Source organism: Hemitrygon akajei, chromosome 8, assembly GCF_048418815.1.
Source record: "Hemitrygon akajei chromosome 8, sHemAka1.3, whole genome shotgun sequence".
Lineage (NCBI taxonomy): Eukaryota > Metazoa > Chordata > Chondrichthyes > Myliobatiformes > Dasyatidae > Hemitrygon > Hemitrygon akajei.
The window spans coordinates 68,371,393-68,399,321 of NC_133131.1; the positions used below are offsets into that span (position 1 = coordinate 68,371,393).

The 27,929-nt window shown below is 47.5% G+C and overlaps 1 protein-coding gene across 3 annotated transcripts in view; it reads right to left on the reverse strand.

Annotated features, from left to right (window-relative positions):
* The window catches only part of LOC140731957 (DENN domain-containing protein 2C-like), a 181,432-nt gene that overhangs the window by 13,491 nt on the left and 140,012 nt on the right, over nt 1-27,929 (reverse strand). For all 3 annotated transcript variants that reach the window (XM_073053968.1, XM_073053966.1, XM_073053969.1), the window contains exons 13-17: nt 20,407-20,547; nt 18,259-18,407; nt 17,306-17,483; nt 5,526-5,567; nt 4,350-4,461 (exon numbers count right to left, since the gene is read on the reverse strand). In XM_073053968.1, the coding sequence (XP_072910069.1) occupies nt 4,350-4,461; nt 5,526-5,567; nt 17,306-17,483; nt 18,259-18,407; nt 20,407-20,547 (622 nt within the window). The remainder of the gene's footprint in view (nt 1-4,349; nt 4,462-5,525; nt 5,568-17,305; nt 17,484-18,258; nt 18,408-20,406; nt 20,548-27,929) is intronic.

Genomic DNA, 27,929 nt, shown 5'->3' on the forward strand with positions numbered 1-27,929 from the left:
CCTTAATCATGAGAGTCTTCTTGTCCTTACCCATCAGCCTCCGCATCCAACACACACTATCCTCCGCAACTTCCACCATCCTATCACTAAACATATATCTACCCACCTCCCCTTCCACTTTCCACAGGGATCTGTGATTCCCTCCCCACGAATCCCTGCAGGCAGTCACTCATCCCCTCCTTCACCTCTCCAAACAGTCCTTCCGGGTGAGGTAGCACTTCACCTGTGAACCTGCTGGCGTTGTTTATTGCGTTTGGTGCTCCCAAAGCGGCCTCCTCTACATTTGAGACCCAATGGGGGACAACTTCATTGAGCACCTCCGTGCTCAACGTGGGACTTCCTGACGGCTGAACATTTTATTTTCAATTCCCATTCCTGTTTGGACACGTGTCCGTGGCCTCCTCTTGTGTCAAGATAAGGCCACCTACAGGGTGGAGGAGTAACACCTCGTATTCTGCCTTCCTCCTCAGCCCCGGAGAAGGGTCTTGGCCCCAAAATATCTACTGCTTATTTGTTTCCATAGAGGCAGCCTGACCTGCTGGGTTCCTCCAGCATTTTGTGTGTGTTGCTTTGGATTTCCAGCATCTGCAGAATTTCTCATGTTTATAACATGTTACCACCTTTTAATGTCTGTGTAACTTGGCATACAGCTGTGGCACAGGGGTCTAGAAACAATCTTGAAACACAGTCAGGAAACTGAGGCTTGGGCCAAAATCCACAGGCATGGGTTCAAAGCCCAGCTATGCACCTGTCATTTTAAAATTCTGCTGACAAGTTAAAAACACAACTTGTGGAAGAGCCAACACCCAAAATCCTACCAAGTTGTTATAAAACCTTATCTGTTCCACTTCAGGAGACACCAATTCCCAGATGTTAGAGAGGACTGTACAAGATATCCTGGGCTGGGGAAACTTTACTGTATCCAAATATGGTGGCTAGTCCAATGCTGTCTATTATCTACTTAACACTCATGGTTTCATACAATGAGTTGCTTGCTGGGTCACTCCATAGAGCATTTAAAAGTTAAGCAGTCACATGCAAGCAAGATCAAATTTAAACTTAAGAATGCAAGGAAATAGGAACAAGAGTAGAACAGCTGGGCCCTGAAGCCCGGCCTGCTATTCGGTGTGATTTACCATGTTTCTAATGGGTTCAGAAAGCTTCCCTGTGGTTTTGGATATCTGTAAAGACCGAGCAACCTTAGCTACTAGACAGAGTACTCCAAAGACTTACCACTGTCCAAGAAGACCGACATTGTATTAAAGATTGCGTTCTCTGGATCTGGACTAGCTCACCTGAGGAAACCAATCATTCAGCAGGTATCTGGGCAGTCCTTGGTTACGAGGTTCACAGAACTCAAAGAGTAGAGGACTGTTCTACGTGAGATCAAGTCATTGGGAAAGGGTGGTGGGGTGGAGATACATCTCCACCAAAGGAGGTGTAGGGTGCTCCTTCCCTGCGTGAACCTGCAGGTCACCTTGGGCAAGGTGGAGCACCTGCTCAGCCCCTGATCAGGGTAACGTAAAGACATGGGAGCAGGTAGTGGAAGGTTGTATGAAAAGCCGGTGTATATCACTAGACCACTGACGCAAGGGAGATAATCTCTGAAGAGTAAAAACACAAAATGCTGGCAGAACTCAGCAGGCCAGACAGCATCTATGGGAGGAGGTAGTGACAACGTTTTGGGCTGATGAAGGGTTTCGGCCCGAAACGTCGTCACTACCTCCTCCCATAGATGCTGTCTGGCCTGCTGAGTTCTGCCAGCATTTTGTGTTTTTATTTATTTCCAGTATCTGCAGATTCACTCGTGTTGCCTTTTAATCTCTGAAGAGTATTGGTAATGGCTGGGGTCACCCATCTTAGAACCATAGAACACTACAGCACAGTACAGGCCCTTCAGCCCTCCATGTTGTGCTGAGCCATATAATCCTTAAAAAAAGTACTAAACCCACACTACCCCATAACCCTCCATTTTTCTTTCATCCACGTGCCTGTCTAAGAGGCTCTTAAATACCTCTAATGTTTTAGCTTCCACCACCATCCCTGGCAAGTCATTCCAGGCACTCACAACCCTCTGTGTAAAAAAAACCTACCCCTAATATCTCCCCTAAACTTCCCTCCCTTAATTTTGTACATATGCCCTCTGGTGTTTGCTATTGGTGCCCTGGGAAACAGGTACTGACTATCCATCCTATCTATACTTCTCATAATCTTGTAGACCTCATCATTCTTCTACACTCCAAAGAGAAAATTCCCAGCTCTGCTAACCTTGCTTCATATGACTTGTTCTCCAATCCAGGCAACATACTGGTAAATCTCCTCTGCACCCTCTCCATAGCTTCCACATCCTTCCTATAATGAGGTGACCAGAATTGAACACAATACTCTAAGTGCTTTCTCACCAGAGATTTGTAGAGTTGCAACATGACCTCTCTACTCTTGAACTCAATCCCCCGTTAATGAAGCCTAGCATCCCATAGGCCTTCTTAACTACCCTATCAACCTGTGCAACGACCTTGAGCGATGTATGGATTTGAACCCCAAGGTCCCTTTGTTCATTCACACTCTTAAGTAACTGACCATTAATCCTGTACTCAGTCTTCTGGTTTGTCCTTCCAAAATGCATCACCTCACACTTGTCTGGATTGAATTCCATCTGCCATTTTTCTGCCCAACTCTGCAGCCTGTCTATATCCTCTTGTAACCTTAGACAACCTGCAGCTCCATCCACAACTCCTCCAATCTTCGTGTTATCCACAAACTTACTCACCCATCCTTCCGCCTCTACATCCAGGTCATTTATAAAAATTACAAAGAGCAGGGGTCCCAGGACAGATCCCTGCGGCACTCCACTAGTCACCAACCTCCAGGCAGAATACTTTCCTTCCACAACTACCCTCTGCTTTCTTCCTTTAAGCCAATTTTTTATCCAAACAGCCAAGGTTCCACTTATCTCATGCCTCATGACTTTCTGGATGAGTCTCTTGTAAGGGACCTTGTCAAATGCCTTGCTAAAGTCCATGTAGACCACATCCGCTGCCCTACCCTCATCAATTTCTTTTGTTATCTCTTCAAAAAACTCAATCAGGCTCGTGAGGCACGATCTTCCCTTCACAAAGCCATTTTGACTATCCATGAGTAGACTGTACTTCTCCAAATGCTCATAGATCCTATCCTTAAGAATCCTTTCCAGTAGTTTGCAGACCACTGACGTAAGACTCACCGGTCTATAGTTCCCAGGTTTCTCCCTATTACCTTTTTTAAACAAGGGAACTACATTTGCCATTCTCCAGTCCTCCGGCACTTCCCCTGTAGCCAAAGAGGATTCAAAGATCATAGCTAATGCTCCAGCGACCTCTTCTCTCAATTCCCACAACAACCTGGGGTGTATCATATCCAGCCCTGGGGATTTATCAATCTTGATGTTTTTAAGAAGATCCAGCACTTCTTCTTCCGTAATCTCCACATTGTCCAGCACACAGGCCTGCTTTATTTAGACCTCACCCTGATCAAGATCCTTTTCACTTGTGAATACTGAAGCAAAGTATTCATTTAGGACCTCCCCAACCTCCTCCGCTTCCAGGCACATGTTGCCCTCTTTATTCTTTAGCGGTCCCACCTTCGTTCTCGTCATCCTCCTATTCTTCACATACGCATAGAACGCCTTGGGGTTCTCCCTAATCCTACATGCCAAGGCCTTCTCATGCCCCCTTCGAGCTCTCCTAAGTCCTTTCTTTAGCTCCTTCCTGTCTACCCTATATTTCTCATGAGCCCCTCCTACTTCCTGCTTCTTATATCTAACATATGCTTCCCTTTTCCTCTTGATGAGTTGCCTCACGTGTTTCCTCAGCCACGGTTCCCTTTTCCTACCATTTTTTCCTTGCCTCAGTGGGACAAACCTATCCTGAACCCAGCTCAAGTGGTCTCTAAACTTCTCCCACATTACTTCTGTGCTTTCCCCTTTGAACATCTTGTAAAGACACCGCCCAGAAGGTGGCAATGGCAAACCACTTCTGTAGAAAAATTTGCCAGGAGCAATCATGGTCATGGAAAGACCATGATTGACTACATCAAACTACACAACACATATCGAACAAACAAGTCAAAGGAACACTCCTCCCTGAAGCAAGGCCTTAGATACACGGCCTAAACCTGTACATGCAAACTCGCTCAAGGTTTGTATGACTCCCTTGTACTCCAGCTCCCATAGAGAATCACCACACCAGTTCTGAATTACTTGCTGAATCTGTTGTACTCCTCTAGGATCAATAAATCCATGATTTTCATCAACTATTGGCAATGCCAGAGACAAAGCACAGTGCCTAGCAGTCACAGTTCATTGTACTCACCATCTGCAACCTCTGCTCCTTCCTCTGAAGCAAGTATTTCATTTCTCTGCTCAAAGATGTGCACCAGTGCAGCTTGGAGCTTGTGGGGAAGGATGCAATCTTCATCATCCATCTGTGGGGGGGGGGGGGGGGGGCAAAGATCAGGAGATTCAGCCACGCAAACTGTGCCCCTCAGAGTGGTGGACTCACTGTTGACAGTGGCTGTGTAACAGTTAGAGGGAGGTACATACTCTACACCTTGGATGTAAGGTTAGATGGGCTCCCTGTGGGGACAGAGGGATGCAATAGCACTTCAGGAGAGCCATTAGTAACAGGCAAGCTGTTTACAATATCCACACCAAACCGTCACTGTCTCCACTGATGTGGTTTGGTAAACACAGTAACACCAAACAACATTAACGGCTCCTAAACACAGTGCACAGATTTTAGTAACACCGGCACGGATGAGGCAAGAGTACTTCAACTCCTGAGGTCAAAGGCTTCCCTTAAATAACCAGGAGATCTCAAAGGAAACGGAAACCACTAAACAAACGCTTCCTGTTGTCTAGTGTGCACACATGCTGTGCACGCGTGTGTGTAGGGGTGTGCTGCGTGTGCACAGGAAGGGCTGGCTGATCAACACTTACAGAACCCACTGCATCTATTGCTTCACGTTACCAGTTTCAGTAGCCAGAAGAACGTGAGAGCACCACTGGTGTCAGCCGCATGATGGAAAATGATCTGGAGGACACCAATAGGAATGGAAAAAGCTGCAACTTCCCTTGTTGTTTTCTTTGCCATCAACTCAAGATGGAATCTGATGCGGCGGCACAAGGCGGACATCTCCTCAATGACTTGGAGGCATCCAGATACGTGGAATTAAATAAACCAGCCTGATTCTGTTCCCTCCAGTCTCAGCCAGTGAGACTCCTGCCTCATCTTGCCGCCTGAAGTCCATTCAGCTAGGAATGCGTTTACAGTGACTGGTTCATTCTGTGTCTGGGGGGGTGGGGAGGGTATGAACGGGGCTCCACATCAGCAGCTCTGCACTACAAAACTTGCCTCGCGGCAGAGGGGCAAAGAGGATTCTAGACTATTGACCCAGCAACAAGAGAGGGTACCAAATTCAGTAAACTTCAGCCGGGCACGTCAGTGAGGAACTCCACAGCTTTCACTCGCGGGCAGCGCCCCACTTACCTTTCTCAGAAACCTGTTGGCACACAAGTCCACTACCAGCACCTGGAAAACAGACAGCATAATGGACAGGGAGTGAGTTATGTGGCTCCCCGAGGACCCCATATCATAATGACACACAGCTCAGTCAAACCCAGCACCTCTTTAGTTTGTAGAACCCTGTTAAATCACCGGATGGAAGGAGTTGGGAAAAACCCCCTTTCTGTAATCAGCACGTGGCAACGATGCAGTAGCCGTGCTCCATGGTACCCCTCAGAGTGTAGACAGGCATCTATTTCATGGCTCATTCACAATCTTGGCATAATTTACTTATTATTATTTAATTATTTATGGTTTTATATTGCTATATTTCTACACTATTCTTGGTTGGTGCGACTGTAACGAAACCCAATTTCCCCCGGGATCCATAAAGTCTGTCTGTCTGAATCACCGCTCAGAAGATTCAAGCCCCACTATGGCAGCTGGAGAAGTAACTTCCAAGCAGTTAAATCCATTTGGAATTAAAAAATCAAACAAGCAGCCTCCATGTGCTGCACCAAGGCAATATAAACAAACACAGATAGGGAAACTAACCATGATACCACTGGATTGTTGATTTAAAAATATTTGCTTCACTGCTGTCCTTATCATTGAGCCTATAATCTGAATGCAGAACCATTCCTACCACATCCATTGGCAATGAGGGACAGACAAATTAGCTGGCATCGCTATCTCTATCACACACAGGGGCCTCTAACTGTGCAACATCACATTAGGTTTACATTGGGATTCATCATCACCATGTGCCGTAGCACATGGTCTTGACCATGACTGTTCTCGGCAAACCTTTCTACAGAAATGGCTTGCCATTGCCTTTTTCTGGGCAGTGTCTTTACAAGATGGGTGACCCCAGCCATTATCAATACCCGTCAGAGATTGACTGTCTGGCATCAGTTGTCGCATAACCAGGACTCGTGGTATGTGCCACTTGTTCATACAACCATCCATTACCTGCTCCCATGACTTCACGTGGCCCTGATCGGGGGCCAGGAAGATGCCACACCTTCCTCAAGGGTGACATGCAGGCTAGCGGAAGGAAGGAGTGCCTGACATTTCCTTAGGTAGAGACGTACCCCCACCCTGCCACTCTAACTGCGACTACCGCTCTCAAACATTCGGATGCCTGGATTTGAACGTTGACCTTCGGTGGCACATCACCATCAACAGGAGCCAAACACAGTGACGGGAATTCTCTTCCACAAGGTTGCAGTGACCTTGACATTCCGGAAAGAAGCTGGAATACTCCTCCAGCAACAGAGGCAGCCAGAATCAGACCAGTATGGCAGCAAATGTGCTCACTCGATTCCATACCCAGACAGCAAGGTACAGAACCAGATCAGTATGGCATAGTGTCAGCAGCAAATGTGCTCACTCGATTCCATACCCAGACAGCAAGGTACAGAACCAGATCAGTATGGCATAGTGTCAGCAGCAAATGTGCTCACTCGATTCCATACCCAGACAGCAAGGTACAGAACCAGATCAGTATGGCATAGTGTCAGCAGCAAATGTGCTCACTCGATTCCATACCCAGACAGCAAGGTACAGAACCAGATCAGTATGGCATAGTGTCAGCAGCAAATGTGCTCACTCGATTCCATACCCAGACAGCAAGGTACAGAACCAGATCAGTATGGCATAGTGTCAGCAGCAAATGTGCTCACTCGATTCCATACCCAGACAGCAAGGTACAGAACCAGATCAGTATGGCATAGTGTCAGCAGCAAATGTGCTCACTCGATTCCATACCCAGACAGCAAGGTACAGAACCAGATCAGTATGGCATAGTGTCAGCAGCAAATGTGCTCACTCGAGCCTCCATACCCAGACAGCAAGGTACAGAACCAGATCAGTATGGCATAGTGTCAGCAGCAAATGTGCTCACTCGATTCCATACCCAGACAGCAAGGTACAGAACCAGATCAGTATGGCATAGTGTCAGCAGCAAATGTGCTCACTCGAGCCTCCATACCCAGACAGCAAGGTACAGAACCAGATCAGTATGGCATAGTGTCAGCAGCAAATGTGCTCACTCGATTCCATACCCAGACAGCAAGGTACAGAACCAGATCAGTATGGCATAGTGTCAGCAGCAAATGTGCTCACTCGAGCCTCCATACCCAGACAGCAAGGTACAGAACCAGATCAGTATGGCATAGTGTCAGCAGCAAATGTGCTCACTCGATTCCATACCCAGACAGCAAGGTACAGAACCAGATCAGTATGGCATAGTGTCAGCAGCAAATGTGCTCACTCGATTCCATACCCAGACAGCAAGGTACAGAACCAGATCAGTATGGCATAGTGTCAGCAGCAAATGTGCTCACTCGATTCCATACCCAGACAGCAAGGTACAGAACCAGATCAGTATGGCATAGTGTCAGCAGCAAATGTGCTCACTCGTGCCTCCATACCCAGACAGCAAGGTACAGAACCAGATCAGTATGGCATAGTGTCAGCAGCAAATGTGATCACTCGAGCCTCCATACCCAGACAGCAAGGTACAGAACCAGATCAGTATGGCATAGTGTCAGCAGCAAATGTGTTCACTCGATTCCATACCCAGACAGCAAGGTACAGAACCAGATCAGTATGGCATAGTGTCAGCAGCAAATGTGCTCACTCGAGCCTCCATACCCAGACAGCAAGGTACAGAACCAGATCAGTATGGCATAGTGTCAGCAGCAAATGTGCTCACTCGAGCCTCCATACCCAGACAGCAAGGTACAGAACCAGATCAGTATGGCATAGTGTCAGCAGCAAATGTGCTCACTCGATTCCATACCCAGACAGCAAGGTACAGAACCAGATCAGTATGGCATAGTATCAGCAGCAAATGTGCTCACTCGATTCCATACCCAGACAGCAAGGTACAGAACCAGATCAGTATGGCATAGTGTCAGCAGCAAATGTGCTCACTCGAGCCTCCATACCCAGACAGCAAGGTACAGAACCAGATCAGTATGGCATAGTGTCAGCAGCAAATGTGCTCACTCGATTCCATACCCAGACAGCAAGGTACAGAACCAGATCAGTATGGCATAGTGTCAGCAGCAAATGTGCTCACTCGATTCCATACCCAGACAGCAAGGTACAGAACCAGATCAGTATGGCATAGTGTCAGCAGCAAATGTGCTCACTCGATTCCATACCCAGACAGCAAGGTACAGAACCAGATCAGTATGGCATAGTGTCAGCAGCAAATGTGCTCACTCGAGCCTCCATACCCAGACAGCAAGGTACAGAACCAGATCAGTATGGCATAGTGTCAGCAGCAAATGTGATCACTCGAGCCTCCATACCCAGACAGCAAGGTACAGAACCAGATCAGTATGGCATAGTGTCAGCAGCAAATGTGCTCACTCGATTCCATACCCAGACAGCAAGGTACAGAACCAGATCAGTATGGCATAGTGTCAGCAGCAAATGTGCTCACTCGATTCCATACCCAGACAGCAAGGTACAGAACCAGATCAGTATGGCATAGTGTCAGCAGCAAATGTGCTCACTCGATTCCATACCCAGACAGCAAGGTACAGAACCAGATCAGTATGGCATAGTGTCAGCAGCAAATGTGCTCACTCGATTCCATACCCAGACAGCAAGGTACAGAACCAGATCAGTATGGCATAGTGTCAGCAGCAAATGTGCTCACTCGATTCCATACCCAGACAGCAAGGTACAGAACCAGATCAGTATGGCATAGTGTCAGCAGCAAATGTGATCACTCGAGCCTCCATACCCAGACAGCAAGGTACAGAACCAGATCAGTATGGCATAGTGTCAGCAGCAAATGTGCTCACTCGATTCCATACCCAGACAGCAAGGTACAGAACCAGATCAGTATGGCATAGTGTCAGCAGCAAATGTGCTCACTCGATTCCATACCCAGACAGCAAGGTACAGAACCAGATCAGTATGGCATAGTGTCAGCAGCAAATGTGCTCACTCGATTCCATACCCAGACAGCAAGGTACAGAACCAGATCAGTATGGCATAGTGTCAGCAGCAAATGTGCTCACTCGTGCCTCCATACCCAGACAGCAAGGTACAGAACCAGATCAGTATGGCATAGTGTCAGCAGCAAATGTGATCACTCGAGCCTCCATACCCAGACAGCAAGGTACAGAACCAGATCAGTATGGCATAGTGTCAGCAGCAAATGTGATCACTCGAGCCTCCATACCCAGACAGCAAGGTACAGAACCAGATCAGTATGGCATAGTGTCAGCAGCAAATGTGCTCACTCGATTCCATACCCAGACAGCAAGGTACAGAACCAGATCAGTATGGCATAGTGTCAGCAGCAAATGTGCTCACTCGATTCCATACCCAGACAGCAAGGTACAGAACCAGATCAGTATGGCATAGTGTCAGCAGCAAATGTGCTCACTCGATTCCATACCCAGACAGCAAGGTACAGAACCAGATCAGTATGGCATAGTGTCAGCAGCAAATGTGCTCACTCGATTCCATACCCAGACAGCAAGGTACAGAACCAGATCAGTATGGCATAGTGTCAGCAGCAAATGTGCTCACTCGATTCCATACCCAGACAGCAAGGTACAGAACCAGATCAGTATGGCATAGTGTCAGCAGCAAATGTGCTCACTCGATTCCATACCCAGACAGCAAGGTACAGAACCAGATCAGTATGGCATAGTGTCAGCAGCAAATGTGCTCACTCGATTCCATACCCAGACAGCAAGTTACAGAACCAGATCAGTATGGCATAGTGTCAGCAGCAAATGTGATCACTCGATTCCATACCCAGACAGCAAGGTACAGAACCAGATCAGTATGGCATAGTGTCAGCAGCAAATGTGATCACTCGAGCCTCCATACCCAGACAGCAAGGTACAGAACCAGATCAGTATGGCATAGTGTCAGCAGCAAATGTGCTCACTCGATTCCATACCCAGACAGCAAGTTACAGAACCAGATCAGTATGGCATAGTGTCAGCAGCAAATGTGATCACTCGATTCCATACCCAGACAGCAAGGTACAGAACCAGATCAGTATGGCATAGTGTCAGCAGCAAATGTGCTCACTCGATTCCATACCCAGACAGCAAGGTACAGAACCAGATCAGTATGGCATAGTGTCAGCAGCAAATGTGCTCACTCGATTCCATACCCAGACAGCAAGGTACAGAACCAGATCAGTATGGCATAGTGTCAGCAGCAAATGTGCTCACTCGATTCCATACCCAGACAGCAAGGTACAGAACCAGATCAGTATGGCATAGTGTCAGCAGCAAATGTGCTCACTCGATTCCATACCCAGACAGCAAGGTACAGAACCAGATCAGTATGGCATAGTGTCAGCAGCAAATGTGCTCACTCGATTCCATACCCAGACAGCAAGTTACAGAACCAGATCAGTATGGCATAGTGTCAGCAGCAAATGTGCTCACTCGAGCCTCCATACCCAGACAGCAAGGTACAGAACCAGATCAGTATGGCATAGTGTCAGCAGCAAATGTGCTCACTCGATTCCATACCCAGACAGCAAGGTACAGAACCAGATCAGTATGGCATAGTGTCAGCAGCAAATGTGCTCACTCGAGCCTCCATACCCAGACAGCAAGGTACAGAACCAGATCAGTATGGCATAGTGTCAGCAGCAAATGTGCTCACTCGATTCCATACCCAGACAGCAAGGTACAGAACCAGATCAGTATGGCATAGTGTCAGCAGCAAATGTGCTCACTCGATTCCATACCCAGACAGCAAGGTACAGAACCAGATCAGTATGGCATAGTGTCAGCAGCAAATGTGCTCACTCGATTCCATACCCAGACAGCAAGGTACAGAACCAGATCAGTATGGCATAGTGTCAGCAGCAAATGTGCTCACTCGAGTCTCCATACCCAGACAGCAAGGTACAGAACCAGATCAGTATGGCATAGTGTCAGCAGCAAATGTGCTCACTCGAGCCTCCATACCCAGACAGCAAGGTACAGAACCAGATCAGTATGGCATAGTGTCAGCAGCAAATGTGATCACTCGATTCCATACCCAGACAGCAAGGTACAGAACCAGATCAGTATGGCATAGTGTCAGCAGCAAATGTGCTCACTCGATTCCATACCCAGACAGCAAGGTACAGAACCAGATCAGTATGGCATAGTGTCAGCAGCAAATGTGCTCACTCGATTCCATACCCAGACAGCAAGGTACAGAACCAGATCAGTATGGCATAGTGTCAGCAGCAAATGTGATCACTCGAGCCTCCATACCCAGACAGCAAGGTACAGAACCAGATCAGTATGGCATAGTGTCAGCAGCAAATGTGATCACTCGAGCCTCCATACCCAGACAGCAAGGTACAGAACCAGATCAGTATGGCATAGTGTCAGCAGCAAATGTGCTCACTCGATTCCATACCCAGACAGCAAGGTACAGAACCAGATCAGTATGGCATAGTGTCAGCAGCAAATGTGCTCACTCGATTCCATACCCAGACAGCAAGGTACAGAACCAGATCAGTATGGCATAGTGTCAGCAGCAAATGTGATCACTCGAGCCTCCATACCCAGACAGCAAGGTACAGAACCAGATCAGTATGGCATAGTGTCAGCAGCAAATGTGCTCACTCGATTCCATACCCAGACAGCAAGGTACAGAACCAGATCAGTATGGCATAGTGTCAGCAGCAAATGTGCTCACTCGAGCCTCCATACCCAGACAGCAAGGTACAGAACCAGATCAGTATGGCATAGTGTCAGCAGCAAATGTGCTCACTCGAGCCTCCATACCCAGACAGCAAGGTACAGAACCAGATCAGTATGGCATAGTGTCAGCAGCAAATGTGCTCACTCGATTCCATACCCAGACAGCAAGGTACAGAACCAGATCAGTATGGCATAGTGTCAGCAGCAAATGTGATCACTCGAGCCTCCATACCCAGACAGCAAGGTACAGAACCAGATCAGTATGGCATAGTGTCAGCAGCAAATGTGCTCACTCGATTCCATACCCAGACAGCAAGGTACAGAACCAGATCAGTATGGCATAGTGTCAGCAGCAAATGTGCTCACTCGATTCCATACCCAGACAGCAAGGTACAGAACCAGATCAGTATGGCATAGTGTCAGCAGCAAATGTGCTCACTCGATTCCATACCCAGACAGCAAGGTACAGAACCAGATCAGTATGGCATAGTGTCAGCAGCAAATGTGCTCACTCGAGCCTCCATACCCAGACAGCAAGGTACAGAACCAGATCAGTATGGCATAGTGTCAGCAGCAAATGTGCTCACTCGATTCCATACCCAGACAGCAAGGTACAGAACCAGATCAGTATGGCATAGTGTCAGCAGCAAATGTGCTCACTCGAGCCTCCATACCCAGACAGCAAGGTACAGAACCAGATCAGTATGGCATAGTGTCAGCAGCAAATGTGATCACTCGAGCCTCCATACCCAGACAGCAAGGTACAGAACCAGATCAGTATGGCATAGTGTCAGCAGCAAATGTGCTCACTCGATTCCATACCCAGACAGCAAGGTACAGAACCAGATCAGTATGGCATAGTGTCAGCAGCAAATGTGCTCACTCGATTCCATACCCAGACAGCAAGGTACAGAACCAGATCAGTATGGCATAGTGTCAGCAGCAAATGTGCTCACTCGATTCCATACCCAGACAGCAAGGTACAGAACCAGATCAGTATGGCATAGTGTCAGCAGCAAATGTGCTCACTCGATTCCATACCCAGACAGCAAGGTACAGAACCAGATCAGTATGGCATAGTGTCAGCAGCAAATGTGCTCACTCGAGCCTCCATACCCAGACAGCAAGGTACAGAACCAGATCAGTATGGCATAGTGTCAGCAGCAAATGTGCTCACTCGATTCCATACCCAGACAGCAAGGTACAGAACCAGATCAGTATGGCATAGTGTCAGCAGCAAATGTGATCACTCGATTCCATACCCAGACAGCAAGGTACAGAACCAGATCAGTATGGCATAGTGTCAGCAGCAAATGTGCTCACTTGATTCCATACCCAGACAGCAAGGTACAGAACCAGATCAGTATGGCATAGTGTCAGCAGCAAATGTGCTCACTCGATTCCATACCCAGACAGCAAGGTACAGAACCAGATCAGTATGGCATAGTGTCAGCAGCAAATGTGCTCACTTGATTCCATACCCAGACAGCAAGGTACAGAACCAGATCAGTATGGCATAGTGTCAGCAGCAAATGTGCTCACTTGATTCCATACCCAGACAGCAAGGTACAGAACCAGATCAGTATGGCATAGTGTCAGCAGCAAATGTGATCACTCGAGCCTCCATACCCAGACAGCAAGGTACAGAAACAGATCAGTATGGCATAGTGTCAGCAGCAAATGTGATCACTCGATTCCATACCCAGACAGCAAGGTACAGAACCAGATCAGTATGGCATAGTGTCAGCAGCAAATGTGCTCACTTGATTCCATACCCAGACAGCAAGGTACAGAACCAGATCAGTATGGCATAGTGTCAGCAGCAAATGTGCTCACTCGATTCCATACCCAGACAGCAAGGTACAGAACCAGATCAGTATGGCATAGTGTCAGCAGCAAATGTGCTCACTCGAGCCTCCATACCCAGACAGCAATGTACAGAACCAGATCAGTATGGCATAGTGTCAGCAGCAAATGTGCTCACTCGAGCCTCCATACCCAGACAGCAAGGTACAGAACCAGATCAGTATGGCATAGTGTCAGCAGCAAATGTGCTCACTCGATTCCATACCCAGACAGCAAGGTACAGAACCAGATCAGTATGGCATAGTGTCAGCAGCAAATGTGCTCACTCGATTCCATACCCAGACAGCAAGGTACAGAACCAGATCAGTATGGCATAGTATCAGCAGCAAATGTGCTCACTCGAGCCTCCATACCCAGACAGCAAGGTACAGACCAGATCAGTATGGCATAGTATCAGCAGCAAATGTGCTCACTCGATTCCATACCCAGACAGCAAGGTACAGAACCAGATCAGTATGGCATAGTGTCAGCAGCAAATGTGCTCACTCGATTCCATACCCAGACAGCAAGGTACAGAACCAGATCAGTATGGCATAGTGTCAGCAGCAAATGTGCTCACTCGAGCCTCCATACCCAGACAGCAAGGTACAGAACCAGATCAGTATGGCATAGTGTCAGCAGCAAATGTGCTCACTCGATTCCATACCCAGACAGCAAGGTACAGAACCAGATCAGTATGGCATAGTGTCAGCAGCAAATGTGCTCACTCGAGCCTCCATACCCAGACAGCAAGGTACAGAACCAGATCAGTATGGCATAGTGTCAGCAGCAAATGTGCTCACTCGATTCCATACCCAGACAGCAAGGTACAGAACCAGATCAGTATGGCATAGTGTCAGCAGCAAATGTGCTCACTCGAGCCTCCATACCCAGACAGCAAGGTACAGAACCAGATCAGTATGGCATAGTGTCAGCAGCAAATGTGATCACTCGATTCCATACCCAGACAGCAAGGTACAGAACCAGATCAGTATGGCATAGTGTCAGCAGCAAATGTGCTCACTCGAGCCTCCATACCCAGACAGCAAGGTACAGAACCAGATCAGTATGGCATAGTGTCAGCAGCAAATGTGATCACTCGATTCCATACCCAGACAGCAAGGTACAGAACCAGATCAGTATGGCATAGTGTCAGCAGCAAATGTGCTCACTCGATTCCATACCCAGACAGCAAGGTACAGAACCAGATCAGTATGGCATAGTGTCAGCAGCAAATGTGCTCACTCGAGCCTCCATACCCAGACAGCAAGGTACAGAACCAGATCAGTATGGCATAGTGTCAGCAGCAAATGTGCTCACTCGATTCCATACCCAGACAGCAAGGTACAGAACCAGATCAGTATGGCATAGTGTCAGCAGCAAATGTGCTCACTCGAGCCTCCATACCCAGACAGCAAGGTACAGAACCAGATCAGTATGGCATAGTGTCAGCAGCAAATGTGCTCACTCGATTCCATACCCAGACAGCAAGGTACAGAACCAGATCAGTATGGCATAGTGTCAGCAGCAAATGTGCTCACTCGATTCCATACCCAGACAGCAAGGTACAGAACCAGATCAGTATGGCATAGTGTCAGCAGCAAATGTGCTCACTCGATTCCATACCCAGACAGCAAGGTACAGAACCAGATCAGTATGGCATAGTGTCAGCAGCAAATGTGCTCACTCGAGCCTCCATACCCAGACAGCAAGGTACAGAACCAGATCAGTATGGCATAGTGTCAGCAGCAAATGTGCTCACTCGATTCCATACCCAGACAGCAAGGTACAGAACCAGATCAGTATGGCATAGTGTCAGCAGCAAATGTGCTCACTCGAGCCTCCATACCCAGACAGCAAGGTACAGAACCAGATCAGTATGGCATAGTGTCAGCAGCAAATGTGATCACTCGATTCCATACCCAGACAGCAAGGTACAGAACCAGATCAGTATGGCATAGTGTCAGCAGCAAATGTGCTCACTCGATTCCATACCCAGAGAAGGTACAGCTTTGCACAAGAGCTTTTCTTCAGGTCACTAAGGGAAGACATTCCTCTAGTGCCCTTACAGGCACATAGTACTGACTGCATACCACCCTTCCCTCTGACGCACTGCCCAAGCAGGTCGCTAGCCTGGGAGACACACTCACGGGGAGAACACACTCCTTGCCTCAAGGACAGAGAAACAAGATAACGCAGAAGCTGGAATCGGGAGGAACTCTGCAGGTCAGGGACATGGACAGTCAACCTTTCAGGGTGAGTCCCTTCTGCACTTCTATCCATTGCTTGAAAGACACGTACAAACTAGAAACAAGGGAGGAAGACACTGGCAAGTTGGTCAGCGTCAGAGGAAAGAGAAGCAGTTATCATTCGGGGCCTGCAACCCGTCTTCATAACTGTTCTGGCTCCGATTTCCAGCAAGTGCAGGTCTTGTTTTAAGGTTTACACATAAAATAAACTTGCAAACATACAGACTTGTCTTGGAGACAGAAATTAAACTGTTTGAACATATCCTACCCTCAGGAAATACTAAACATTCTAGGGACAAGATGGACACAATCTACTTCATTATGATCTTGCATCTTACTATCTCCCTACACTTCTGCATTCACTGATTTTTCGACCCTGACTATCTCAATGCACCATGTAATGACTCAATATACTCTCAGTGGCCACTTTATTAGGCACACCTGCTCATCAATGCAAATATCTAATCAGCCAATCATGTGGCAGAAACTTAATATATAAAAGCATGCAGACATGGTCAAGAGGTTTGGTTGTTCAGACCAAACATCAGAATGGGGAAGAGATGTGATCTAAGTGTCTTTGACGGTGGAATGATTGTTGGTGGTTTGAGAATCTCAGAAACCGCTGATCTCCTGAATGTTGAGAAAAGCAATCAAAAACATCCAGTGGGCAGCAGCTGTGTGGTGCAAACACTTTGTCAATGACAGGACGGCGACAGTAACTCACGCCAACGGGCACATCATGTCGAACCTTGACGGGCTACAGCAGCAGAAGACCACGAACATACACTCAGTGGCCACTTTATTAGGTACAGAAGATATCTTCGAAAAAGTGACAATAATTTCACAATTCTAATTTTAACACCCCGTCACTGAACTCACACTTAGATTAGACAGAAATCACATCATTCAGAGTTCATTATTTTCCACTTCCATGTCCTAACAGGCACTCCCTGAGGGTTTTCTGAATTCTCACCTCCTCGATTGGCAGGTCATTCAGCAGAGGCACCGAGTTGGAAAGGATTCCGATAAGGAAGGGTGTGGGAGAACAAGCGATGTCAATCATGACAGCAGGAAGCACAGGGATGTAGGTGTGTTGCCAGGTGAATGGGTACAGCATGGCCACAGCTGCATGCCCACACTTAGAGAGAGTGCTGGAAAACAAGAGGAACCATCACTGACCAGAGAGCGGTTAATCATCATAAATACAAAGAGAATTCAGAGTGACCGAGAAACACGGCAGGGAGAGTGGGGCACAACGCAGGTTACAGGAAGGCTGGGCCAGCACATGTTAGTCACAAGACGGCAAAAACATTGTGGATAAAATCCAGTGAATGGGACATGTAAGCCAGTGAGTGAATTTCATTACAGGAATACAAAAGCAAAATGGTGTGTAGGGGGAAGAGCATTAAATCGGTTGTGATATTGAGATTTGTTTTAAATTGGAGACACAAGACACAAAGATGAGCCTTGGCAGGAAAAGGTATAGGTTTAAAAACAGAGAGTTGAGCCATAGAAGAGAAACAGCGATATTTAAGTCCAGAAGCAAAGGAAAGAGTTTGAGCCCCACATTGTTCGCTCATATTCCAATACACAAGCCTCCCCAGTTGATGCCAACAGACAAAATAAATTGTAGTGTAATAACAATTGATTCAGCTTTACACTTGTGTGCGTTTATGCTCCATACAAGCCTGCTTCCCCTTCTGTTGATGCCATTTTACCAGCATCCCTTCTATTACTTTCTCCCTCATGTATTGAGCTTGTCCTTCAGTGCAGCCCCCAGCATCTCTAGTTGTGAATTCCACCTTTCATCAAGTCCAGAAGCTCCCCCTCCACTCCCAGATTCCATGTTGACTAGATCCTGGGTCCTGGTTTAAGAAGCCACAATGAGATCAGTGTAGTGTACACAAGGTGATTTAAACTCCTTACCTGAGCTTGTCTGCGATAAAGATCACCCTCCGTTCCAGGAGCAGAGAGGCAAACACGTGGACCACATGCCGCACGTTCAAACACCCGAAGAGGCATTCAAAGTCTACGTGCTCCAGCCTCGAATCCGTGGGTCGGCAGAGCTCAATCACCTGAGGGATGTCAGTCTTGCGTCAGCGCGGGACATTACCGGTAGCGCTAACCAGCAACGAGGAGCAAAAGGGACGCGAGGAGATGTAGTTGAGAATGGGCCTAATGGTGAAGCTGGGAAGACGCTGTGGTTTGGTTTACACATTCCGTCCTTGTATAGAAATGCAATAGTCTGTGGCCACCCACCCCATTACAGCAGCTGAGTGGATGACTTTGACCACAACTGCCATATCCCAGCAAAACCCACCCAGCCTCTCAGCCTGCTGTTGGCCTTTCCCAGTCGTACCATGTCCCGACCTCATTGCTGAATCTAACATACAACATTCCATTAACCATCACAGACTTTCCAAAGTCCCGTCTCATGCAGCCAAATCCAGAACTTCCACGATTTCTCTGTTCTCAGAGCAAGTCCAGCAAATGTACACCTCTTCCTCTTCCCCACTCTCGTGCCACCGCATCCTACTCCTGTCTAAGTCGACCTGTAGTCAACAGTTCACGCCACGTAGTGCAAGCACAGCATTTAGTGGTTGTGGGAGGACGGGAAAAGTGTGATGCATCACCATGGCAACCAGGTAACCTACTGCATTTAGTTTCTAGGATTACAACAGGGGTCTGACTGAGAAGGTGGTGACTGGAATGGGCAGGAGAGCTGCTTTCTCCCAGTTGCAGCGACCTTGGTTTGATCCTCTCTTTGGGTACTGTTTACGTGAAGTTTGTAAGTTTCCCCTGGGTTCCCTCCCACATCCCAATGATGTGCACTTTGGTTGCTGTGAGCTAGTCTACTCCAGGGGCAGGTGGCAAAATCCAGCAGGAGATGATGGGCATGAGTAGAGAATAAATGGGGTCAGTAAACAATGGCAGGAATGGTTGCCATGGAGTCTGTAGACTGAAAGGCAGGCGTGAAGGAACAAATTACAGGGAAATTAAAGGAGGAGGGGCTTGGTAGCATTCCAGAATATTAAAACTATGATAAATGCAAGTTCCTTTCTCAGTCAGAGCCTTTTGTCTTGTGTCGTAATCCTTTAGGATGGGGTTGTACTTGATTTGTTCGTGCTAATGGCAATGTAGACAATGACATTGGTGCTAATGACCTTGATATTGACCTGCTGTGTCAAATATTCCCATGTTTTCCCACCCTCGTGCAGCCCCTCAATGTGTCAAGAGTGAAACCTGCTCTCCGAGACCAAATGAGATTCGGTATGGTGGCCGAGGCAAATACATCACAGGCTTTTCAGAGGTGTTTGGATAGGAACATGGATGCAAGGAGAATGGAGACGTGGGCGTGTGTAGGCAGGAGGGATTAGTGTCTGGGCGTTTTTGATTTGCTTTGTAGCTGGTTTGGTTCAACATTGTGGGCCGAATGGCCTGTTTCTGTGCTGTACTGTTCTACGTAAATGCCTCCATCACAGTACAAGAAAGATGGTTCTGCAAAAGATGGCAATATTTTCCAAACAAAGAACGCTACAGTGCAGGACACTCATGATGCTGCACCAAATGAATTAAATTAGTAATCAAATACCCAACTAAATGTCCATATCCCTCTGTTCTCCGCACATTCACGGGCCCAAGGGCCTGGTAAACACCTGCCTGCCCTATTTGCCTTGACCACCACTTCTAGTGGCATGTTCCAGGCACCCACAACTTTGGGTAAAGTAATCTTACTCGGCACATCACTTTGAAATTACCCCCTAATGTTAAGTGCATGACCTGATATTTCAACCCTGGGAAAAGGACATCACAAGATCCAACAGTCTCGGTCCACCTTGCCTGTAGACCTTCTAATGCACTGCTCAGCATTTCCCAACCTCCTGCACTGGCCAGGGTCCATGTATAAACCACAAGTTCCTTCCCACTCTAGGCTTCACTTCACCTCTGGCCCACTTCACTTCTCTTCTTGGGCGTCCCGTTCAGTTCCTGCCTCATCCCAGGCCACGGCACAGACCCACCTTGCCCACCATCAGTTCTTGTGCCATCTACCTGCGGCAGCGCGCCTGACATTACCTCATTTCCTGAACCTGGCAGGAAGCTCTTCACCGTGATGACTCGACCTGGGGCAGGGAAAGGGGCCTCCATGACGCTCCTCATGAAAGGGTGGACGAGGGCGGGCGAAAGCTCTCGTCTTTTCTCCACTTCATCTAATATCTGGGGTAAGAATGAAGAAAGATACACATAAGGTGATAAGCAGAGATGGAGGTAACCCTGGCTGTGAACTATTTCAGGCGAAAAAGCACAATATAAAAACTACCAGACTGAAAAAGAGATTTTATAGTCCAATGCCACATCCACAATGCAGGAAATCCCCGGCTCAGCAGCAGACTCGCCTCTCTCCAGTACAGAGCAAAAGATCAGACAGTACTTCGATGCTTCAATCGGCACTGGGCTCGTGCGCCATCCTGCAGCTTTCTCCCCACAAGGTTCACTCACGCTGCCTCTGCCTCCCAGAATTCTCGCAGAGACCGCAGAGTGCAGAAGCACTCAAACAATCTCCAAACAGCAAAACACAGTCTCCAACAGTTCCAGAATCACATTCAAGACGAGAAACAAGTGCAAAAGACATAAAAGAAGTGAAAAGGAAAAGTGAAAAGTGATCTAGCCCGAAGATGCTGACCAAAGGAGCATTGTATGCAGGCGCCATCTTGACCGGAAGGTGCCCTCCTTCAACAAACAGGGTTTCCCTTCCTCCTCACCCGCTTCGCCTCCATTTCCCGTATATCTGTGCTCACCCCATCTTCTTGACACCTTAACAGTGACAGAGTTCCTCTTGTCCTTACCTACCACAACAACAGCGACCACATCCAACACATCATCCTCTGCAACTTCCACCATCTTCAACAGGACCCTACCACCAAACACATCTTTATTTCTCTTCCCCTCTCTGCTTTCAGCCTGGATCACTTCCTCCGTGATTCCCTTCTCCTTTCGTCCCTCCCCACTGACTCCCTCCCTGCACTTACCCTCGCAAGCAGAGCAAGTGATACACCTGGCCTCTACATTTCCTTCCTCACTACCATTCAGGGCCCCTATCAGCTCTTCCAGGTCTGCACTTCCTCTGCAAATGTGCTGGGGTTGCCTATTGTGTCTGGTGCTCCCGATGCCGCCACCTCTACATTGGTGAGACCTGCCATAAACTGACAGACGGTGCTGGAGCCCCAAGTGCAACCACCTGTGTTTCTCTCTGAAAACTGGAGATGGCCATGGTTTCTCAGGGAAGGACAGCTGGAGCCTAGTCTGTAATCAACATCGCCGAGACTCTGTTGCCTCTACAGTTCCAGAGATGCCGCGAGTGGGCGCACAGTATTGAGGTGGAATGAGATTGTGGTCCAAAGCAACACCATCAAGAGATGGGAAGAATGATGAGGTCCTCCAAGCAGTGCTGGGAATATGATTAAAAATGTAGGGCCTCAAGAGGTGCCGCCATATATGCAATGTGTTGATTACAAATAGAGGACAGTGCAAACAGGGGAGGGGAACAGAGGACAACATCTCAAGTATCAATATCCTGGAGACGAGGATGGCATTTGACTTCAGGGTGGATGGAAACTACTTGGCCTGGGAATGAGAACTCAACAGCAGTTTCAGAAGGCCAAGACACAAGAAGGGTTCAGTAATAAATTTGGAATGGAGAAGAATCGGGGAAAAACTTTATGGCAGTATGATTCTGGGAAGATTGGCATCAAAAGGGAGGTAGACAAACAAACACATGGGTGTACGATGTGGCTGTTACTCAGCCGAGCCATAGAGTGCAGGAATGCTGGCTCAGAACTCCTTACACAAGCCTTTCAGATGGGATATGGGATTCAGGAAGCCTATCAGTGTCATCTAAGGAAATAAATGATCTGTGAGGAGGACAAGATCCTAGAGAAATCAATAAATGAGAGTATACGAGTTGAACTAAAGGAGGCACTGGAGAAGAGATCAAAAGTAAACATGGGCAGATTAGTGGGGATCTAACCAACGTGACATGGAGTCATAGAAAACCTGACAGCAGAGAAACAGGTCTTTCAGCCCATCTCTTCCAATGCAAACCATTTAAACAACCTACTCCCATCGACCTGCATCGGGACCATACCCCTCCCATCCATGTACCTATCCAAACTTCTCTCAAACATTGAAATCGAGCTTGCATCCACCACTCGTGCTGGCAGCTTGTTCCACATTCTCACGACCCTCTGAGTGAAGAGGTTTCCTCTCATGCTCCCCTTAAACTTTTCACCTTTCATCCTTAACCCATGACCTCTGGCTGTAGTCCCACTCAACCTCAGTGGAAAAGTCTGTCCCTAACTATACCTGTCATAATTTTGAATACCTCTATCAAATCTGCCCTCAGCCTTCTATGTTCTAGAGAATGAAGTCCTAACCAGTTCAGTCTTTCCTCATAACTCAGGACCTCCAGACCCAGCAACATCATGGCAAACTCTCTGTACTCTTTCAGTCTTACTCACATCTTTCCTGCAGGTAGTGCACACAACGTAAACAAGGTCAGCAACAACAGGTAAAGGTGGAAAAGAATTCTGAAAATTCATTGAAGAGAACTTTTAAGATCAGTGCACAAGTTTGACAGGGGGACATAAAGTAGACTGGATTTTGTTTTGAAATGGGATGAGCCCAAAAGTAGTCAAGAAAGTTACTTGATGGTAAATTAGAAAGAGGGCAGTGGGGGTGGGTATGGACTGGAGGGTAGAGTGGGGAGCACATAGCGAGGGACCGAGGGAAACTCTCACATCCTCAATCATGCAGGGTAGGAAAATGAGAAGAAAGGAAAACCTGCAACGCAACGTTGTAGAAATACCCGAGAATGGGAAGTGCTGGTGTGGAATTATAAAAGGATACTAGGGAGGCAAAAAAAAGAGAGAAAGTATCGTCAGGCAAGTGATAGAAAATGAGTTGCCCCATTAATGAGCCGAACTGTAGCCTGGATACGGTGTGGTTCCATATCTTTAACAAGAAATAGACTGCCAGGCTCGGAGAACATCCATCCCAAGTCATTTACAGCAAGCCAGGGATGGAACAATGCAGACTCTGAGACACAGTTTCCAGTGCTCTTTGGCTACAAGGATGGTGCTGTAGGAGTGGATGGCTGTTTATATTTCCAATACTGCCCCCACATCTGTGCCTATATCAATGCCGTTCTCTGTGAAGGCAGGTCCAAAGGATCCATTTTGAGCTGTACACTCCTCATACAGATCTCCGACTTCAGGCAGTACTGCAAAATCACCCTTTTCCTCCACATTGCTGTATCAGATTTATTATAACCAACATATTATGAAATGCTTTGCAGCAGCAGTTCAGTGCAAAGGCAGACAACTCCTATAAAATTTTAAATTAATAGTGCAAAAGAGAAAGGTATAATGAGGTACACAGACCACTCAGAAATCTGATGGAGGGGAAGAAGCTGTTTCTGAATCAGTGAACGTGGCTTTTTGGGCTCCTGTCCTCCTCCCTGATGGTAGTAATGAGAAGATGGCACAACCAGAATGGTGAGAGTCCGTAGTCATTTTCTGGTGTCTGACTATTTATCACAAATTTCCTGACCTTGTTCAGTCCCATACATGTCATCTCACCTCTCTGGACTGAACACCGAGTCTGTGCCCACCCGACCTGTCCATTGATAACTTCCCGTACTCTGTAACTTCCCTCTCCTCCCCTTTCTGCTTTCCGCAGGGATCGCTCCCTACGCAACTCCCTTGTCCACTCGTCCCCCCCATCCCTTCCCACCGATCTCCCTCCTGGCACTTATCCTTGTAAACGGGGCAAGTGCTACACCTGCCCTTACACTTCCTCCCTCACCACCATTCAGGGCCCCAGACAGTCCTTCCAGGTGAGGCGACACTTCACCTGTGAGTCGGCTGGTGTGGTATACTGCGTCCGGTGCTCCCGGTGTGGCCTTTTATATATTGGTGAGACCCGACGCAGACTGGGAGACCGTTTCGCTGAACACCTACGCTCGGTCCGCCAGAGAAAGCAGGATCTCCCAGTGGCCACACATTTTAATTCCACGTCCCATTCCCATTCTGATATGTCTATCCATGGCCGCCTCTATTGTCAAAATGAATCCAAACTCAGGTTGGAGGAACAACACCTTATTAAACGGCTGGGTAGCCTCCAACCTGATGGTATGAACATTGACTTCTCTAACTTCCGTTAATGTCCCTCCTTCCCTTCTTACCCCATTCCTGATTTATTTAGATTTCCCCCCCTCCTTTTTTTCTCTCTCTCTGTCCATCACTCTGCCTGTTCTCCATCTCCCTCTGGTGCTCCCCTTCCTTTTCTTTCTCCCTAGGCCTCCCGTCCCATGATCCTTTCCCTTCTCTAGCTCTGTATGCCTTTTGCCAATCACCTTTCTGGCTCTCAGCTTCACCCCACCCCCTCTGGTCTTCTCCTATCATTTCAAATTTTCCCCTCCCCCTCCTACTTTCAAATCTCTTACTATCTTTCCTTTCAGTTAGCCCTGACGAAGGGTCTTGGCCCGAAACGTCGACAGTGCTTCTCCTTATAGATGCTGCCTGGCCTGCTGTGTTCCACCAGCATTTTGTGTGTGTTGCTTTAATTTCATCCTTGCTAGTGAGGGCAGAGTGGCCCCAACACTCTTGATCTCTGTGGCAATTTCTCCGATTCAGTGGTGCAGAGCTGAAGGGGAATTTGCTATTTAAAAAAGGGGAAAGTCATGAAGTCAGGCAGACTGAAATCCCTGGGGCTGCAAGATGCATTCTTTGTAGTGAAAATGCATATACCAGGGTCAGTGAAATGCAGCATATCCTGGGATGGGGAGGCAGAACTGCAATTAATCACAAAGGTACATTTATAGAGACGGAAAAATTTAAAATAAACCCTTGCAAATGATGGAAACGCAGGAAAATCTCAGCAGATCACCTTGCACCTGTGGAAAGGGAGACAGTGAACAGTTCAGGTTCTGATGAATGGTCACCAGCTCAAAACATTCCTGAGTCCTGATAGTATTCAGCAGGGGGCAGTAGGGTAGTGTACAGTGACAGGGACCTAGGTTCAATTCCCGCAGCTGGAGACTGTGCTCTCCCTGTGACCGGATAGGTTTCCTCTCACAGTCCAATGGCGTATGGATTCGCAGGATAATTGGTCACAGGGGTGCAATTGGACCGGAAGGGCCTGTAGTCCTGCTGTATCACTAAAGAGACATCAGATTAACTCATTGTCTGTGCCAGGTTAGTGGATGTCAGCCTACCCAGTAAAGTAGTAACCAATTCCTGACATAGTGCGGACACTCCGTACCATTTTGGTACGCCCAGACACCGAGCTGTGCCTTCTCGGGGAGTCTGCTGAGGTCCTCTCTTACCTCCATTGTTATGTGAAGCATTGGTACTGTTTTATTGCAGCCTGGAGCTGCAAATGGGATCGGATTGTATGATGCAACGGTACTTGCAGCTGCTTCTGAGCAAAGAGGTTACATACACCATTCTGATGGCAGTAGGACTGCAGAATCCCTGTGCAGGATCCCCTGAAGGTTAACTCAGGGGTGAGGAAGGCAAATGCAGCGTTAGCACTCACTGTGAAAGGACTGGAATATAAAAGCAAGGATGTAATTCTGAGGCTTTATAAGGCATTGGCTGGACCGCACTTGGAGTATTGTGAGCAGCTTTGGCTCTCTTTCCTGAGAGGGTCATGAAAATGATTCTAAGGATGAAAGGGTTAATGTATGAGGAGTGTTTGATAGTTCTGAGCCTGAACTCTCAGGAGTTTAGAAGAATCAAGAGGGGATCTCAACAAAACCTATCAAATATCGAGATGTCTAGACAGAGTGGATGTGCAGAAGAGGTTTCCTACAGTGGCGGAATCTAGGACTAGAGGGCACAACCTCAGAATAGTCCATTTAGGACAGAGATGAAAATAAATTTCTTTAGCCAGAGGGTGGTGAATCTGTGGAATTCATTGCCACAGACTGCAGAGGAGGCCAAGTCATTGGGTATATTTAAAGCAGAGATTGATAAGTTCTTGATTAGTCAGGGCATCAAAGGTTACGGGGGGAAGGCAGGAGAATGGCGTTGAGAGGGATAATAAAACAGCCATGATAGAATGGTGGAGCAGACTCGATTGGCCAAGTGGCTTAATACTGCTCCTTTATCTTATGGACTAAAGCTAATTTATTCTGTTGACTGTCACCCTTGGCCCCTTTCCAAAACACAAGAGAAGCTGCCAGAGGCAATTCATGGGATCTCCTTGAAAAACACCAGACCAGACCAGAAACAGCAGGTAACAATCTGTCTTACTGCTGCTTCCTGTGCTTCCTATTTAAGCACTTCCGAGATTTGTTTGGACAGGAACAAGTCAGGAGCTTTTATCTGCCGGATTATGAACACGTCCAGGAACTTGAGAGAACCGCTGAGGTTTTCTCTCCGGTGAGAGGGGTTATCGGGAAGTGACGATGAAGTTATTTAAAGTCTCAGCCTTGGTTTTTACTCACATGCACCTCTACCCTCCTTCCCATTGGACGGTACTACCTCCCTGAGCGTTCGGTGTCAGCAACGTGTGGTGGGAGAACAACTGATGACAGGACTTGAATAAAACTATTCTAAGACTATAAAATACAGGAGCAGAATTAGGCCATTTGGCTTATTGAGTCTGCTCCACCACTTCATCATTGCAGATTCATTTTCCTTCTTAGTCCCAATCTTCTGCCTTCTCCCCAGATCCCTTCATGCCTGACTAACCAAGAATCTATCACCCTCTGCTTTAAAAATACCCAATTAGTTGGCCTCCTCAGCTGCCTGTGGCAATGAATTCCACAGATTCACTACTCCCTGGTTAAAGAAATTTCTCCTAATCTGTTCTAAAAGGACATCCGCCCCTCTATTCTGAGACTGTGTCCTCTGGTCCTAGATTCACCCACCATGGGAAACATCCTCTCCACATCCACTCTATCGAGGCCTTCAAATGTAGGGAGAGAGTGCGTGAGAGCAAAGCCTGATAAGATAATGGCATTTGGAACATGGCACACACAGTGGATAGAGATGGGCACTTTCTAGTTGTTGAGGGGTTAAATATGAAGAAACACTGATAAATGATAGAGATGTAAAAGATATCGGGTGTCAGGGTGTAGATACGTTTCTACTAAAGGAGGTGTAAGGTGCTCCTTCCCTCCACTAGCCTGCAGGTCACCCTTCGGCAAGGTGTAGCACCCGCTTAGCCCCCGATCAGGGTCACGTGAAGCCATGGGAGCAGGTGGTGGATGGTCGTATGAGCAGCCGGTGCAGATCACAAGTGCTGGTTATGTGACCACTGACACCAGGCAGACAATCTCTGACGATTATCGATAATGGCTGGAATCACCTGTCTTGTAAAGACACTGCCCAGTTGAAGGCAATGGCAAATGACTTCTGTAGAAAAATTTACCAAGAACAATCACGGTCATGGAAAGACCATGATCACCCATGTCATGGTCATACAGTCTATGTTCCAAGCACTTTTTCTCCAACTTCCACCTGGCCCTCAAATTTACCTGGTCCATTTCTGACACCACCTTCCCTTTTCTCGATCTCACTGTCTCTATCTCC